This window comes from Nicotiana tomentosiformis, chromosome 9 (genome assembly GCF_000390325.3).
Source record: "Nicotiana tomentosiformis chromosome 9, ASM39032v3, whole genome shotgun sequence".
In the NCBI taxonomy this organism is placed as follows: Eukaryota; Viridiplantae; Streptophyta; class Magnoliopsida; order Solanales; family Solanaceae; genus Nicotiana; species Nicotiana tomentosiformis.
The window spans coordinates 19,368,634-19,387,892 of record NC_090820.1 but is presented as its reverse complement, the minus strand read 5'-3'; the positions used below and the strand labels follow the sequence as shown (position 1 = coordinate 19,387,892).

Here is a 19,259-nt window from a genome sequence, read left to right as displayed (position 1 = left end):
AATTAAGCCTAAAGTGTAAAAATTGCACTTAAGATGCACTTAAGGCCAAATAGGTTTGAAATGTAATAAATATTTTCATGCACTTAAGGTGAGAGAGGTCTGAAGTGAAAAAATAGTACTTCAGATGCACTTAAGGCTAATAGGTCTGAAGTGCAACCAGCGGTTTTATGCACTTAAGGCCAAGAAGTCTTAAGTGAAAAAATTGCACTTAAGATGCACTTAAAGCCAAATAGGTCTAAAATGCAACCAATGGTATCATGCACTTAAGATCAATAAGTTTGAAGTGAAATTTTTTTACTTCAGATACACTTAAGACCAAATAGGTCTGAAATACAACCAATGTTTTCATGTACTTAAGGCCAAATAGGCCTAAAGTGCAAATTACCGAGAAATAGAAATTTATTCATCGAATTTTAACAATCTAATATACGATTTAACACCTAAATCTACTCCAAATAAACTCAAATTTGAAACATAACCTCCAAATATCATCAAGAACAAACCCCAATCATCAATTTGTCAAAACAACAATAAATCGAATGAACCTATTTTGCAATTAAGAAAAAGAATAAGAAGAAACCCTAAACAATAGTAAAAGAAATAAAGAGTTACGGCAGCTCACCACTGTAAAATATTATAAACTACCTTAAAATATATTCACAAACACCATATAAAATATCTTTCACCCGAAGAAGAAGAAAGAGGAGAAAAATGCGTGAAGTTGTTTAAACTTTGGGTACTACAGTCAATCCTCTCTATAATAGTCTCGTTTGTTCCGATATTTTTTGACTTTTATAGTGAATAGCTATTATACACCTATAAGCATTTGACGTTTAAATATTTTTTGATTGTTATAGATAAAACTTAACCAAAATTCAATTATTTTTCCTTCTTGAATGTTACGTATAAAAAGATAAGAAAATTATTCAAATTTAAAATCTCAAAAGACATGCATATTTCACTAGTTAAATATTGAATAAAGCTAATATATTATTAATAAATTCATAACTGAAAGTGTAAAGATTTAAACTCTTAGGCAAATATTTTAAAGCTACCTAAGAAAATAATTTTCTTCAAGATTGATGGAAAAAGTTTGTAATTGTAGCTTGTTTCGTAGATTTTATTCTCTTACTAGCGATATAACGCTTGAATTGGCGAAGATTCGTGTCCAAATTTTCAGCAAAAAAGGTATCTAATAACTTTCCCTTGAATACAATCTAAGAACTTAACAGTTAAATATTCTATCTAAATAGTTTTTGAATTTTGTCCAATGGAAAAGACATCATGTGCAAATCTTCAAATATTATATCTTATGCAGGAAGGAAACTTTATTTAATGCAAAAAATTGTATGCATATTTTTAGAATTATTATTAGTAATATTAAAGATTCTATATAGCTATTATAAAGAGGTAATTTTACAAAGAGTGTTCTGCTATAAATATGATTGTTGATGTTATAGGTAAAATATTGTTATAGAGAGTTAAAATATAACCTAAAAAAGCAGTTTCGAAGAAACTTGACTTTTATAGTGAATGGTTATTATATAAAGATGTTGTTATAGATATATCTAACAGTAGTTAAAAAAATTTAAAAAATAGGTACAAATTAAATGGGCTACCAAATAAGAGTACATGAAAGGGGTCGTATAACTTATTAATAGTGAAGTATGAAAATATAATGGCGCAAATATATCCCACCATCACAAAGTTTTAGCTCCAATCACTTGAAAATAAATGAACCTATTTTATGACTAAATTCAGATCTCTCTTTTGGTCATTTCCTCAAACTTTCTTCCCCCGGCTAAATCATCAAAAACAAAACAAACACATATAACATCTACATAAAGCAAAGTGCAGAGATATGTCTGGTCTGATAGATATTTGAACAAGTGAATTTGCAAAGTTGCAGAACAAGGTGGGTCAAAGTCAAGGTGCTGAACCCATTTTCTCAAAAGGATCGACTCCAAAAACTGAATTAATTGGCGAAAACCATGAGATTAAGAAAGGAAATTGGAGTTCCCACTCTGTTGTAAGGAAACATCCACCAATTACTACTCTGAAGCTTCAATTTCTATGATTATTGATTGATTGTGTTAGCCCTTGAAGTAAAGTGGACACTGTTTTATTACACTCTTTTTTTTTGTTGCTATTATCTTTATTTTCTGTTTTAAATTTTTACTTTTGTGATGAGCTGAGATAGCTATTGCAGCTTTTCAATTTCCACCACCTTGATGTTTGTGGGGGAAAAAAAATGTATAGTTTTAATTTGGTTTCTATCTAAGTTTGTCTATTAGTCCTTAAATGTTATTCCCTATAACTAAAATGAGTTATGTGTTTGTTGAAATTTTGTTTTTTTCAATCACTGCAGTAACTTTTTTAGTATAATAAGTTGCTTCGTTTTAGGATGAATTTCTATTTTAAATTTCTATTAGGTTGTTTAAGTTAGTTGAGATATTTTAGGTTTTTTGAATTTTAAATTATGGAAATTTTTTGTTCCTATTTGGCTATTTAAAGCCTTTTTATGCTTAATAAAATTATTTAGAGACATTTTCAACCAATACTTTTAATCTTTTTTGCTGCTCCATCTTTTAAAAAATCAAACAGTATTCGATGACAAGTTGAGAACTTATGAACTTCGAATCTTGGTTGCGCTTCTGATGATATCAATTTGTACATGAAGTTAACCACCTCTTGATAGGTTCACCTATTAAAGAGAAATTTACATGGAATTGTCAGTAATAAGTTACATATTAGTAACTTACTAACTTAGAAAATGAAGCAAGTTAAGTGCTACAGGTATAAGTACAATAATAATAAAAGAAGATTTAATTATTGTTAGAGTTCAATGATTGTTGGGGTCCAAGTCAAGGTCTTCATCAACCCTTTAATATATTGTGTTAGGTAAAGGCTGCTTCTAATACTAGTTTGCAACAAAAAGGTGGTTGATCTTCAAATCATATTACTTTCTCATCATGGCTGAAATTCTTTACGGGCTTGCTGCTGAAATCTTGAAAAACTTGGCTTCTCTTGCAGCTCAAGAAGTAGGATCAATTCGAGGACTAAGCGATGAGCTTAGCAACCTTTCTGGTACAGTTTCTTCAATCCAATCTGTACTAATTGACGCGGAGGAGCAGCAGGGGAATAGCCATGAGGTGAGGGATTGGTTAAGGAAACTTAAAACAGTTTTCTTTGAGGCTGATGATCTCTTGGATGACTTTGCAACTGAAGTCACGCATCGAAAATTGGTGAGTAAGGTAAGCATCTTCTTCTCAAAGTCAAATCCTGTGCTTTATAATGTTAAGATAAGTAAGCGTCTCAAGGTCATTCGAGAAAATTTAGATGTAATTGCAAAAGATAAGGCCTACTTAAACCTTGTTGAAAGGAGGCAACCATTGCTTCTTGAGTCTAATTTGGATAGAGAGACTTATTCATTTGTGCCTGATGGAGAAGTCATTGGAAGGAATGATAATAAAAGGGAAATTCTAGATTTTCTTATGGATTCTAAGGTTAATGAGAATGTTGCGGTAATATCAGTTGTTGGCCTTGGTGGACTAGGAAAGACCACTCTCACGCAATCGGTGTATAATAGTGAAAATGGTTCGGAAAAGATTTGATAAAAGATTGTGGGTTTGTGTTTCAGATGTTTTTGAAGTGAAAGTGATTGCAGAAAAAATCGTAGAATCTGCAGGAGGGGAGAAGGCTAATTACCTTCAACTAGATGCTGTGCAAAACCAGCTTCGAGAAATGCTTGATGGGAAGAAATATCTACTGGTGCTCGATGATGTGTGGAACGAAGATGCCTTGAAATGGTCGAGATTGAAAAATATGTTGATCGGTGGAGCCAAGGGAAGTAAGATTTTAGTAACTACTCGTTCAAATGTAGTTGCGGAAGTTTCAGGTAGTGTTCGCCAACATAAATTAGGGGACCTCTCAAAAGAAGAGGCATGGGCATTGTTTGAAAAAATGGCGTTCGAATGTACCAAAGAGAGTGAAAATTCGAGTTTGGTGGAAATAGGAAAGGAAATTGTGAAAAAGTGTGGAGGAGTTCCTCTTGCAATAAGGTCAATAGGAAGCCTACTACGCCTAAAAAGAACGGAGGATGAGTGGATATATTTCAAGAATCAAGATTTGTCAAGTATCACACGAGGAGATGACAGTGTCATGGCCATTTTGATATTGAGCTATAATCACCTTCCTCACCATTTAAAGATATGCTTCGCATACTGTTCCCTCTTTCCAAAAGATTTCCGAATTGACAGAGTTGATTTGATTGATATGTGGATCGCTCAAGGCTTTATTCAATCAACTACTAGCAACAGAGACAGTGTGGAAGACGATGCAAATTCATATTTCGTGGATTTGTTAAGAAGGTCATTCTTTCAAGAAACTGAAGAGCATCATTTTTATCCGCATTGTTACAAAATGCACGATCTTATTCATGATCTCGCGAAAGAAGTTGCAGATAGAGAGCTCTTCTGTATCACTAAAACAGATGATACAGAGATTGTCCCAGAACAAGCGCTCCATGCTTCTTGTTTATTCCAGATTAATGATTCATTGGAATTTCCCGAACCCTTCTATGCGAAGCATATGAAGTTGCGGACATTTATTTACCTAAATGGGTCTCCATACAGTGTTATGAGCAATTCAACGTTAGAGAGAATGCTTGCAAGTTTTAAATGTTTACGCGTTCTGCATCTATGTCACCTGCAGATAAAAATTCTGCCTCAATCTTTAGGTGGACTGAAGCATCTAAGATATCTTGCTATTTCCTCTAGAAGCATTGTTACTTTACCAAATTCCATCACGAAGTTGCATAATCTACAAGTTTTAAAGTTGGTTAATTGCATTAAACTCAAAAAATTGCCAAGAGATATTTGGAGATTGGTGAGCCTTCGAAGTTTGATATGTTCGTGGTGCCAATCATTAACCCATATTCCACCAGGACTGTGGCAGTTGGCAAGTGTAACGCATTTGGATTTTGATGGTTGCGGTTCATTGGAAGATATGCCACCTGGAATTGGCCAATTGACATCTCTACGGACATTGAAAAGTTTTGTTGTAGGCAAAGAAAGTTGTATATCTGGTTTGGCAAGTGACAAGTTGAATGAATTAAAGGGCCTTGCTGATCTCAGAAATAGATTACACATTAAGTTCATGGGACGAGCCCGTGCAATTGGAGAAAGAATACCTACCGATGTAGTGAAAAGAATGAAACATCTTCGGAAGCTGTTTGTAGAGTTCGAATATGGAAATCAAGAGGATGATACTGGAGCTGATCTGATAATGTTGGAGGCCCTGCAGCCGCACCAAAACATTGAAAGCTTGCAAATAGAAAATTATAGTGGATCAAGCTTCCCAAGTTGGTTGATGGTTGATAATCTTGGCTTTTTGCTACCCAAGCTTGTTTATCTAAACATCAGAGATTGTCATAAATGCCAAAAGCTCCCACCATTATGGCGACTGCCTTCTCTCGAAGATCTTGTACTCCATTGGAATCTTGACGTCGTGGAGAGCATAGAAGGTGGTGATGATAAATTCATGCTACCATCAAATTCTCCTACATATGAGTGCTACTTCCCTTCCCTAAAACAACTTTATTTGGGGATAATAAGTGAGAAGATATTGAAACAAATTCTTTGCCCACCTCCTCATCCTTCTCCTCTTTTCAATGTAAATAGCTTGAGTCTATTTTCTATCGAGGGCCTAGCAACTATGCCAGAGGATTCGTTCAAGTGTCTCACTTCGCTCCAATCCTTGTTTATTAGTAACTGCAGAAATCTGGTCTCTCTATCCACATGTCTAACTCATCTCACTTCCCTCGAGTTTTTATGTATAGAGAATTGCCCTCTGCTTGATTTGTCGAACAAAGAAGCAATGCAATTTGATGTCCCGGGGAATTTATTGACTTTCAGTGTTAACATGCTTGACAAGCTAATGTCGCTTCCAGTTTGGCTCCAACATTTCTCGGGTACTTTGAAGTTTATAGTGATTCGGGGATGTCCTAACTTCACAACAATACCAGAATGGATAGGCGACCTCATTGCCCTTAATCGATTGGAAATTGATGTTTCACCTATGTTGACATCCTTTCCAGAAGGCCTGCGATCTCTCTCAGCATTGGAAATGCTAATTGTTACAAGATGTTCATCAAGTTTGAAGCAAAGATGCGAGAAGGAAGGAGGAGAGGACTGGCCTAAGATTGCTCACATCCCAAGAGTCGACATAAAAGAAGGGATTTGATAACAGGCTGCAAGTTGAGGTAATTATCTTTTTACTGCATGTTTGGGTTGATATTTCTCGTCGTCTCATAATCTGTTGTTTTATACTGTATATACTATTGTATTGTATTGTGTTGTTGAAGGCTTGAAGCAATGTCTGGATAGAAGGATGAGTAAGCATGAGTTTGCCAGTGGCGCCAAAAGGCGGGTGAAGGTCAAGGTGCTGAACACCAGTTTCTCAAAAGGTTCGAACCCAAAAAATGAATTGGTTGGTGAAAAGTGAAAACCATGAGGTTAAGGAAGGAAGCTGGAGTTTCCACTCTGTTCTTGGGAGATTTTAGTCACTTAAGAAGTTGCCAATTCTGCAGAATTACTATGAAGCTTCAATTTCTATGATTCTTGACTGTGTTAGCCCTTGAAGTAAAGTGGACAGTGGACACTGCTTTATCGTCTATCTGTTTGTTTTTACTTCCCTGATGAGTTGAGACTTGAGATAATTTTCATTTTGTTGGATAAAAATTTCACTTTTGTTGTTACTGCTACACTGTCTCGTTCCATCTTCTTGTGCCGAGGTCTATCGGAAATAGCCTCTCTACTCTTCCGGAGTAGGGTTAAGGTCTGACTACACACTACCCTCCCCAGACCCCACTTGTGGGATTTCACTGGGTTATTGTTGTTGCTGGGTAAAATTTTCGTGACTAAATTCAGATCTCTCTTTTAGTCATTGCCTCAACTCTTCTTCCCCCAACTAAAATCTTACATACTATTAAGGCATAGCTAATACATAGATCTAAACCAAAACCCCATCTAGTTCCTAATGATTCCAACTCCATATGAGAAGTTATATGCTGTTCAGTATCTAAGGAGAAAGGTACATAAAGAAGTCATAAACAAGAAAAGGATAGGTCAGTTCTGGGGAAAAGAAGATTCTTTTATTGTGACGGTATACTGAAAAAGGGGTGACATCAAGAGTTGAAGATCAATAATTAAAAGTGTAGTGATTTTGAAGTTTAGAAGTCCAAACAAAAACTACATAACCTTTTTCATGTATCTGAATTTTCAAAATGCATGGAACGCTTCTCGGATAATTCAATGTGATAGGCATTTGCACATGAGTTAGTCGATCTTAAGGGTCGGGGGAATCCCGATCTTCTAGCCTTGGTTTACTAGACATGTGACAGATAATCAGCAAGTAACTAATAACAGTCTCTTTAAAAAAAATTGTGACAATAAGTATATATATTTGATTCTGAACTCACAAAATCAAATGAGTTATGAGAGAATCTCAAAACTCGAATTCATAAAGTTTAAACGGAAAAGGCCAAAAATGCCCTTGAACTATTTGAAATAGCTCAAAAATACCTTCCGTTTGTTTTTGGTACCAAAAATATCGCTGTCGTCTATGTTTTGGACCACAAATGCCCCTTAAACCGTTAGTGTTGCCATTGAAGCTGACATGGCAGTCCAACTGGGTTAGATTTGCTTACATGGACATTCACCTAAGCAAACTAGCATGGCAAAATTATTTTTCGAAAATTTTTATTAAAATACAAAATCAACATTTATTCCGAAAAAAGTAAAAAAAATTCCGAAAAAAATTATTTATTTCGGAATTTTTTATTAAAACACAAAATCAACACTTATTCCGAAAAAAGTAAAAGATTTCCGGAAAAATTATAAGACCTTCAGATGAACCAATTGATACTTACAGCAGAGGTGTACCTTTTGTGAAACTATAACAGATAAGCATCTAAAAATTTAGATCAAACTAATCATAAATTCACAAAAGAGAACATTGGAGTTTTTTAATTAAATCATAAACCCCAATCAAAAATAATTTTTCCGAAATTTTTTTACTTTTTTCGGAATAAGTGTTTGATTTTGTATTTTAATAAAAAAAATCCGAAATAAATAATTTTTCAGAAAGTTTTTACTTTTTCGGAATAAGTGTTGATTTTGTATTTTAATAAAAAAATTCGAAAAATTAATTTTTTCGAAAAAATAATTTTGCCATGCTGGATTACTTAGGTGGATGGTCACGTAAACAAATCTAATCCAGAGTTGGACTGTCATGTCAGCTTCAATTGCAAGACTAGCGGTTTAAGGGACATTTGTGGTCCAAAATATAGATATCATGGATATTTTTGGTACCAAAAACAAACGGAAGGTATTTTTGAATTATTTCAAATAGTTCAAGGGTATTTTTAGCCATTTTCCAAAGTTTAAATCCTGAAACAGCATCATCTATGTTAGCACCAAATGAATTATTCCATTCTTCCAATACTTACTTTCTCAAGCAAAATTTATTCTAAGGACCTTTGTCCATTAAAAAAATCGTTATTTTTTTTCAAAAATGTGTTTGTCCATAAAATTTTGCTAAGTATTTGGAAATTTTTTGAAAATAAATTTTTCAAAATTTTCAGAAAAAACTTTTTCCCTACTCACAAAACTGCAACATTTTTTCTTGTAAAATTCATGTGCAAACATAATTTCAAATTCAACTACCATTTTTCAACTTGACTCCAAAAATTACTTTTAAAAAAAATTACAATTTTTATGTCCAAACGCCTACTAAACTTCCCTGCCATCTCCATATAAAGTTTGAGGTAAAACATTTTCAGTGAACTGCTGAAGATGCTAAAACCACAATGTTATTCTTGGATATTGACCCAAGTACATATATTAATTTTTAATTCATGCATTAAATAAGTAGAAATACAGAGAGAGAACTTTCTGAAAAGCATAAAACTTTAGAAGAAAATGGTGAACCACTATTCTAGAGAAAGAGAAAAAAAGACAACAAGGCACATGGCAATTGGAGAAAAAGGCCAAAACCATTAGTAATCTTTTTCACAGTTGACAAAACATGTATTGTTACATCATTTCACCAAAAAATTTATGTCCCATTCATCTCAATTTCATCACCCCAAAAAATACTCTCTGCTCAATGGTTTTTTGTTTCTCTCTTTAACCTAATAATAATAATTCCAAGAATTACAGCTCACAAATTCACTCACTTTTTTTTTTTCCAGAAAAGAAAAATTCTTTTTCTTCTAGGAAGAAAATCTAATCAAGGAAAGAATCCACCTCAGAAAAAGCTTTTGGCAGCCTTTATAATACACAGCTGATCCCTTCAACTTCAATAATCTGCAGCAAATATTTAAATCATAATATACCAACATAAGCAAGTTGCAAAATTTAAATCATAAAAGAGAATTACTATCACTAGGGTGCGTTTGGTATGACGGAAAACATTCTCCAAAAAATTAAGCTTTTTGTAGCAACCAAACACCAAAAATTATTTTCATTAAAATGGGAAAATGACTTTCTTGAAATAGTTTCTGTATTTTGGAAAGTGAGACAAATTTATTTTAGAATTCCAAAAAATACTTTCTTCATAACAAACACACTTTAGTTTAAGTACTTACCATCATGTTTCTTCGTTAAGTTCCTAGCAAACAGCAAGCAAATGACTAGAAAACCAACTCCTGCTGCTCCTCCTAGTATTATAGCCACTGTTTTCCCTGTATTTTGGCCTGTCCCTACATTCATTAAATACAACTCTCAATACTATAAAACTATAGATAACAAATCTGTAAGAGTCGTTTGATACGCAAGATAAAGTGGGATAAGATTTGAGATTAAATTTATACCGACCAAACAAAATATAAATTTAATTTCAAACTTAATCCCGGATATCTCGCCTTACTCCTTAGCTTTTCAAACTTGGAATTATTTTTTCCCACCTAGGCGGTGGGATAAATTAGTCCAAAAATTATAATTACAAGATTTTAATTCTGGAATATTTTTGTCCTCGTATACCAAACGACCCCTAAGTGATAAGCACACAAATCTAAGGTAGACAAACGTCTTGTTACCAGTGACATATTATTAAATCAATTTATCATGCACCCTTTATTTATTCTAAGAGTCTTTTTTAAGTAATATGTACAAACTAATTAATGAGATAGACAGCTCAAAAGTCCAAGAAAGACAAAAATCTAGATTAGGATGTTAACATTTGCCAAAAAAACTAGTAGAAACCATTGTAAATCTAATTGAATAAACAAATTCAAGAAATCAATTAATTCAAGAAAATACCTGAAGAAGGAGATGGAGACCAATATGAAGAAGATGATGATTTTTTAGGAGCCCCATTTGGATAATAACTAAAACTAACAAAGCACTTGTGTAGGAAAATTTGACCAGAAACTGAGCTACCACATTCAACTTGAGTTTTTTGGACAGCACTTTTAACACACTCAACACAATCAGATGAGCCTACATCCCCTTCACATTGTCCCACAACAAAAACAGACTCATAACTAGTTGTATAAAATCCATTGGTAGCACTAGCCATCCCATTTTCCAATGAAGAAAAAGCAGTGTCTCTTTTCTCTTCAAATCCACTCCCTTGTGCATTTTTCCCACTACAAGTTTTATACAACATTTCCATTCCTGATATTTGAGGAAAACCAGAAACCTCATATAGCATATAACAACCTAAAAGCTGGATTCTTGCTGCAACTGGAGTGCCACAGAGTTTGTCTATAAGTATTGGCAAACCACTAACACAGTTATAACACTCAACATTTGAGAGGTCACCTCTACATTGGAAAAGACCAGTAATTGTTGTTTGGCTACTGCCTGTAGTAGTTTTGTAAAATTTTGACTTTGAGGATTGTGAAACAAGTGAACCAAAAAGAGTTGAAAGTGCTTGTGAGTAAACACCAGATGGATCTGATAATGCTTGTTTTGCACAGCCTTTGTACACTAAGTTAGTGTTTTCAGATGCAGATTCAGCTAGTGGAATGAGCTTGAGAATTGCAAGAATGACCAAGAAAAGAGACAAAATGCAACAGGGTTTTTTGTGTAAGCCCATTTGTGGGAGATTCTTGAAATATTATAACATGGTTATTCTTTTTGCTCTTTTGAAGAAGATATTGAGAGAAAAGATTTCAGCTTGAAGGGTTTTTTTTGTTTTTGCTTGAGATATCAGGAAGGGATATGAAGGGCTGAGATTCTATATTATTTGTTCTTGAAATCTGTTTTTCTTTTTTTCTGGAAAAAAGGGTCTTGGTTTTTGTAGTGGTGTTTGGGATTCACTTTCTTTTTAGATGGCCTACTCCCTGTCTATCTTTGGATGTGCAGAGCTGAGAAAAAAGGGCATCTGTATCTCTACAAGTACGGATATAGATTCTCACCACCATTTTATGTGACCGTATTTGATGCATTTCGAAATTTAAGAAAGAAAATTATTGAAACTTGCTATGAGAAAGAGTTTGCTCAGTGAGATTATACTGCATTTATTGTTGTTGTTGTTGCTATCAGAAACATAAACATTTGCATGGTCATATATCAACTTATATGTGTGGTTATAAATTATTTTTAAAGAAAAGACAGCTTAATGTATAAAGTGTCCTGCATTCACGAAGGATCTGGGGAAGGACCGCACTCCTAATGTGTAATGTAAACAGTCTACCATAATGTAAGTATTAATAACTGCTTCCGCGACTCAAATTCGTGATCCATATATTAAATTATTTATAAATATAAAAAATATTATTTTTTAAATAAACTAAAAAGGAAAGTGTGTCACGTAAAATAGGATAAATGAAGTATGTACAAGGATCATTTGATACTGCATTTTAACTTCTAAGTTTATTTTTTTATTAACCGTGGCCAAATGGGGAGAAATATTTTTTATTTAGAGACAGAATAAATTAGTATTATTTGAAGAGAATGACAACAACAAAAAAATGGTAGTATTAAACACCAACAAAAACAACTCATAAAGTGTAAGAAATATTCCCTAGGTAACAGAGAGGCGGGAGAGTGAGAGTAAAGATGAATTAACTGCACAAGTTTGACCAAAGTACATTTATTAAAAACACACTGTAAATTTCAAGGTTTTGAATTTTGAAATCTTTAATAGGTTTCTGGTATATTTGTTTTGTATTGGTTGTTTTGTTTTAATTGTCTGAAGTTGAAGTATTTTTTAATGGAGTTGAATAAAATATTGTGAACCAATGGTACAAGTACTGAACTTCTTTATTAATGACATGAAATAATAGTTATGGCAACCAATCTTTATCATGTGATAACTGCACTATAGATTACTTGAAGGTGGCAAGATTTGAGAGGTTTGCCTTAAATAGTAACTAGAGACAGTCTGCTCATAAAATTGTCACAAGAATTAATTACACAAGTTAAATAGCACCAAAAGAGGAAAATGTCATTGATTTCTATTTAATTTGGGCTAGCTGAGAGGTATATTAAAGGTCATACTTTAAGGGGTCGTTTTATAGGGTGTATAAGAATAATGCGAAATAAGTTGTATAAGAATAATACGGAATAAGGTGTATTAGTAATGCATGGGTTAGTAATGCAAGCATTAGTTATGAAGATATTATTTTTATCTACTTTTTGGTGTGGTGTATTAAAATTATAACGCATTGCATAATTTTTAAGAAAAATAATTGTTTGCAAAAATATCCTCCATATTCTCTAGCTTTAAGGGACTTTAAGGACATTTTTATCTTTAACCATGTTAATGCATACATTAATAGCCTTGGTATTACTAGTGTCATGGTTTTCTATGCATTACTTGTGCATAGGATAATGCCAAGTATGATGTATAACTAATATAAGTATTAGTTATACACATGTTGAAAAAATATACCAAACAAGGTATTAGTAATACATAGAGCTAATACTTGCATTATTTTTTCTAATACCTCCTACCAAACGACCCCTAAGTAATACTACATCCGTTCACTTTTACTTGTCCACTTTAGATTTTTCATGCCTATTAAGAAATAATAATTGCAGTATGTATTTTACCATATACCCCTAATAACGATAGTATTTCAAAAAGTCTTGAGAAATAAATTGGGGAATGAATAGTTAATAATAAGGGTAAAACAGGAAAAAATGTCTTTCTCTTGATTTGCTAAAAGGGACAAGTAAAAGTAAAAATGTATTCTTAGTATAGTGGACACAATTAAAAGTGAACGGATGGAGTATACACTATTAGGGGTAGTTTGGTATGCTGGGTAAGCAAAAATAATTTTGGGATAAAAATTTAGTACCGTCTTATTCCTTGTTTGGTTACTGATCGTGGGATAAGTTATCTCATGACTAAAAATAATATCGGGATAACTTATACATGTCAGAGGATGGAATAGTAATCTCGAAATAAGTTATATTAGGATAAAGTGGTAAAATTAACAAGACCTGTATTAATACAATATACCGTAGTCAATAAAAAATAATATTAGGATAACTAATCTCAGCATAACTAATTCCAATTTAATTAATTCCAACATAATTAATATCAACATAACTTGTCTTCAAACAAAACGATTCCTTAGTATAAAGATTTTTTTATGATATAAGATTATCTTTACATATTGTAGCACTAAAAAAATTTGCACTAAAAATGTATATAACTTAAATTCAAGTCATCTTTACATTTTGCATGTAAAATTTAAAAATATGAAAATACCATAGCTCCTCCCTATCTCATGAGGATGTTGTCAAGCATTCGTTTTAGTTCTCAAACTATAATTTGTCTTTTTAAAGAATGTTTTATTCGAAAATTGAAGTAGAAGACAAGAATATTAGTACCAAACAAGGATTAAGGTTTAGAAGAAGATGTTTCATGTCTTTTGTATATGTATCTACTACGGACTTTGCCAGGTCATGGCAATTCAACAAACAAAAACAAAAAATAAAATCTTCAACAATCGAATTAACTAGGTAAATCATCGATGATTCTTAGCTAGCGTTTTAATATAAATTTGATTGAAATTTGAAAAAAGAGTTTTTGATGTTGTGTTTGGATATGCATTTTATTTGAAAAAAAATTGAAGTTTTGTGAGTGGAAGAAAATATTTTATCCAAAAACTTCCCTAAACTAGTTTTTGGGAACTTGAAAATTTTTGAAGTTTTTTTCCCCAAAACATGATCATATTTTATAAACATACAATATTTTCAAAAGAAAATTGAAAAACTGAAGCCAAAAATCAATGGTCAAACGGGAGCTTAGAGTTAAAATTGGTTAATATTAGCGATGATATGAATTATCGTTATCTATTTAATTTCATTTGGTTGAGACTCCTAAATAAGAAATCAGTTCAACAAATTGCATTGAGCTTTTTTGAAAAATCAGCATTTTTTTTTTCTTTTTCATAAATGGAACTACCAACGTATATGCATTGTGCCAAAATTTTATTGCTTAAATATCATGTAACGAACTTACTTAATAAAAAGAGTGCTACTACTACATATTAATAATATCCATTAGGAAGACTTGTTTGTGCTTGGAGTATTTACCTGATTTTAAATGTATTTTGTTAAACCATATATGTTATTAATATCATTATATGGTTATTCGATAAATATTTTTAGAATTGATAACTACCTAGTTTTTGTTTACATCTCAAAGAAAGGCATAGGTAAAATATAAAACAGTCATCTCTAATTTTTCCTTCCAATTCTCATAAAGATAAATCTTGAAGACATTTACTTAGATAATCAATTACTTTTGTTCCGTTCAATCATATGTATATAATTATTAGATAATAGTTTATCAAACCAAACTATACGTTGCCTCAAAATGGGAATAATCATAGTATGAGTTGTTGACACTTATGTTTCACAAGGTTCACATTTTTCATTTCTAGGAATTTGAAAAAATTCTTCAATAAAAAAGGAGGAGACAAAAAGAAATTAAAAAAAATTAAAGAAATGGGAAATTCTAAACCTTAAAAAAAATAGTTCACAAACGAAAATTATTTTTAGAAATAGATAATTGTTATGAAAATATTATATTATGGATGTCCATTCATTACTCCGCTATAGATAATCTTCTTGAAGAAGATTATCCATTTAGTACTATGTTGAAGTTTATCTACAAGCAACTGATGCAAGCAGGTTGCAAGCAACTCAATGAAATGATTTGCAGCAGCTTCTTATTAAATAGTTAGGTTGCAAGCAGCTGATGCAGGCAGCTTACAAGCAGCTGATGCAGGCAGGTTGCAAGCAACTCAATGAAATGATTTGCACCAACTTCTTATTAAACAAGCAGGTTGCAAGCAGCTCATGCAGACAACTTATAAGCAGCTAAAGAAAAGCCTTGCAGCTGCTTCCTGAAAAGCTTCGTAGTTGCTTCCTTTCTTCTATAAATAGAGGAGTTTTCAGTTCATTATGAATATAACTCTGAAAGTTGAATAAAATATCAATCTCCCTCTATACTTGTCTTCAGCTTATTTCTTCTATAGTCTTTATTTTATAACACTTTATCAGCACGAGACTCTGCCATTTTGAGCACTTACATCAAATTTAATTTCTATTTTAGTGTTCATCTCCGATGTAAGGCGACACTCTTATGTCCGTGGTCAGATCTTGTTCATTCTGAGCATCATAAGGCATATTATATCCTTGAGGTGGTGAGTTTTTCTTCTTGACAGTAGTGATGTAGATATCACTTACATATGGAGTGGCCGTATTTGCGTAATTTAATTTGAGCCTTTTGCTTATATTTTAATATCTTTATCATCGCTTGCTTGGTTATATGTTACGTATACAATACCTATTTTGGTATTTGTTTTCATCTTTATTATCTTAATAAAGGATTACAAAGTGGATAACATTGTTAGATCCACTTAAACTCCAACAGAGTTTGCAAGAAATATACAACCACCAGAAGTGGTTATATTTCGTATATCTCATTGTAACTAAATTTTGTTAATCACCAGAAGTGGTATATGCCTATGACCACCAGAAGTGGTATATGCCTATGACCACCAGAAGTGATAATTTAGGTTTTCTATGGTTACAATTAAAGATAAGCTAGAGAAATATTCTATATATTACATGCACACCTAGATTTGCTCATGAAGTAGTAAATATTTTAAAAGAGATTGAAGCATCACAATTTGATGTGATTAATGCGCGTTCAGATAATTATATTCGATTTCCTGAAGGATGAGAATTTTTGATAAATATTAATCTATTCCCTGAAGTGAATGTGATAATATTAATAAAGTCGTAAATATGAACGCACTCTTGTTGTAAATATATTACAATTCACCTCCAGAAGAGTTAATATGATTAAGAGAATATATACTCAATATTTCGTATTTTAAATTTGCTCCTGAAGAAGTAACACAATTGAAATTTCCTCATGAAGTAGGAAAATATTATGAAGAGGTGTATTCTTGTACTTAAACAATTATTTTATATTATTTATTTGATTATGATTTTCTCTCATGATACCAGAAGTCTCTGAGCAATATTTGATAGTACAAAATATATCAACAACTCCTGAAGAGCTAACTGTTTGTCTAGAAGACACATGACACTAGTAGTGTGTGATAAATATTAGATTGTGGATAATAAATGAAGGCTCTCGAAGAGCTTATATACAAATATGTCATTCATATTATATGATTATGGTCAAAACATATGTTGTAGTAAACCTAAAGTTTACTAATACAAATGGCTATCATATTGAGACTACAAATGACTGAAAGATTGAAAATCTTCATATTTCCATAATCATAGGGGGTAAAATAATATGTATGTGAGAAGCGACCAGCCTTATTCTTCAATTTGTACTATATCATGTATCACAGTAAACTAGAAGTTTACTAATCCAAAAACAGTCACAGTAAATCAGAAGTTTTACTGAGACAAAAGTAGCTACTGCAAACCAGAAATTTACTGATACAAAAATAACAACAGTAAATCAGAAGTTTACTCATACAAAAGTTTATGCCATCGTAAACCAAAAACTTACTAAGAGATAGCACATGCCATGATAAACTTGAAGTTTTTATTTGCCATTTTTAAATGAGCTATTTGAGAATTCAGATAAGCATATACTGAAAAACTAGAAGATTCTTCAAGAATTCTCCTTTGTTGCTTGTTCTCATAATAGCTTGATTATACCAGCTAAAGTTGGGACTAAATTCTCCGAATTCTGGAATATATAAAATATGAATATGGGCTCATTCACCCATCATGTGAACCACTTATAGATGCATATATAAGATGGTTACATGTATATTTATTGTCAACCTGCAGTTTGGTATTTAAAATTATCTTTCTCAATTAAGAGCATAATTTTTAGATTATGAAATCAAGAAAGTTCATCTTAATGATACTGGTTTATATCCAAACTAATTTAGCATTGAATACCTCCTATTAATGGCTAAATTATTACTTATGAGAACAAAGTCTCATGTGTTGGTCTAAGATTTTTTAAATTGCATACAACATCACTTGTATGCATCAAACCAACAAAATATGATAAGTCCTCCCCTCACAATTGGTTTAGGATCAAAAATCAAATATCTTTACTATCTAATAACTTTTGGTGTATGGTATATGATTAATTTCTCTACCACAATGCACAAAGATATATTTCTCAAAGAAGATTAGGGATATGAGTTAGTTTTTCTAACATTTGGGGATGGAATAAAATAGCTGAAAAATATGCTATATGAATCGAATTATCATTAATATGATCCTTGCTTAAAAGATAATTCAAGTCAAATGCCAGAAGCATTTGCTGATTTAAAATTAAATATAATATTTCAGCTGCAAATGCTCCTATTAAAATTAAAGTCCTTGAAGGATAAAGTTTATCGTACGCATGAAGCGTAGTAAACCGATCCGTTCCAAAGGTAACAATCCTTGAAAAGGATAGGAGCAAATGATCATAATAAGGAGGGAATAAGCTCTGGAAGAGCCCACGATATAATATTTCATGGAACTCTAGAAGAAGTTCAGGTACCTAAAAATAAATAAAGTGATGAGATCTCAACAAGTTATGTCGCTTGCGAACTGATACAAAATGATCGTCGACGATATATTTGATATAATATAGTGCACAATATTATAAGGATCAGACCTGTAGTCCAGACACTTGAAGATGTCATGCCATTTAGATGCAAGTCATAACCTATATGACTCATTTGATCAAATTTATATAAAGATTCCTAAAGGATTTAAAATTCTTGAAGCATATAATTCAAAGTTTCGAGAAATGTACTCAATCATATTATAAAAATCTTTGTATGATTTAAAATAATCAGGGCGCATGTGGTATAATCGCCTCACTGAATTGATGAATGAAGGTTATATAAATGATGGCATTTGTCCATGCATTTTTACAAAGAAAACAACATTAGAGTTTGTTATACGTGTTGTTTATGTTAATGACATAAATCTCATAGGAACTCCAGAAGAGCTCCAAAGGGAAAAACTTTGTCTTAGCCTACAAATTAAATATTTAGCAGATGGTATCTTTATCCATCAATCTGTCTATACAGAAAATATCTTAAAACGCTTTTACATGAACAAAGTGCACCCATTAAATACACCAATGGTTGTTCGATCACTTGAAGTGAATAAGGACCCGTTCCGACCTCCGGAAGAGGATGAGGAACTCCTTGGTCCTAAAATACCCTATCTCAGTACAATTGGTGCACTTATGTATCTTGCTAATACTACAATGCCTGACATAACATTTTCTATTAATTTACTAGCAAGATATAGCTATTCTCCTACACGTAGACATTGGAATGAGATTAAACATATTTTGCGATATTTAAAGGGAACTCTTGATATGGGTTTGTTTTATGTTAACAAAGGTAGTACAGATCTTATTGGTTATGCAGATGCAGGTTATTTATCTGATCCCCATAAAGCTCGATCTCAAACCGGGTACGTGTTTACATGTGGAGTTACTGTCATATCATGGAGCTCCACAAAGCAATCAATTGTTGCTACTTCTTCAAATCATGCTGAGATAATAGCTATTCATGAAGCAAGCAGGGAATGCGTATGGTCGGGATAAGTGATTCATTTTATTCAAGAAAAATGTGGTTTGGAATGTGATAAAAGATCCATAATTTTATGCGAAGACAATACTGCATGCATAGCCCAATTAAAGGGAGGATTTATAAAAGGAGATAGAACGAAGCACATTTCACCAAAATTATTCTATACACATGATCTTCAGAAAAA

At 32.3% G+C, this 19,259-nt stretch overlaps 1 protein-coding gene, 1 long non-coding RNA gene and 1 pseudogene across 16 annotated transcripts in view; 2 read left to right on the top strand and 1 right to left on the bottom strand.

The window, feature by feature from the left end:
- Window positions 1–19,259, top strand: part of LOC138899410 (uncharacterized) — a 303,148-nt gene that overhangs the window by 8,025 nt on the left and 275,864 nt on the right. The window lies entirely within an intron of this gene.
- Window positions 2,870–6,757, top strand: LOC104094603 (putative disease resistance protein RGA3; annotated as a pseudogene).
- Window positions 9,037–11,512, bottom strand: LOC104094628 (plasmodesmata-located protein 2-like). Of its 2 annotated transcripts, none has more exons than XM_018770185.3 (3): window positions 10,323–11,512; window positions 9,646–9,763; window positions 9,037–9,358 (listed from the first exon to the last, which is right to left on the bottom strand). In XM_018770185.3, exons 1-3 carry the CDS (start codon window positions 11,101–11,103, stop codon window positions 9,355–9,357), a joined length of 903 nt encoding a protein of 300 aa, XP_018625701.1. In that variant the 5' UTR covers window positions 11,104–11,512; the 3' UTR covers window positions 9,037–9,354. The 2 variants fall into 2 exon arrangements, with proteins under 2 accessions (XP_018625701.1, XP_009598891.1); XM_009600596.3 differs by having other exon boundaries at window positions 9,037–9,368; window positions 9,650–9,763; window positions 10,323–11,511.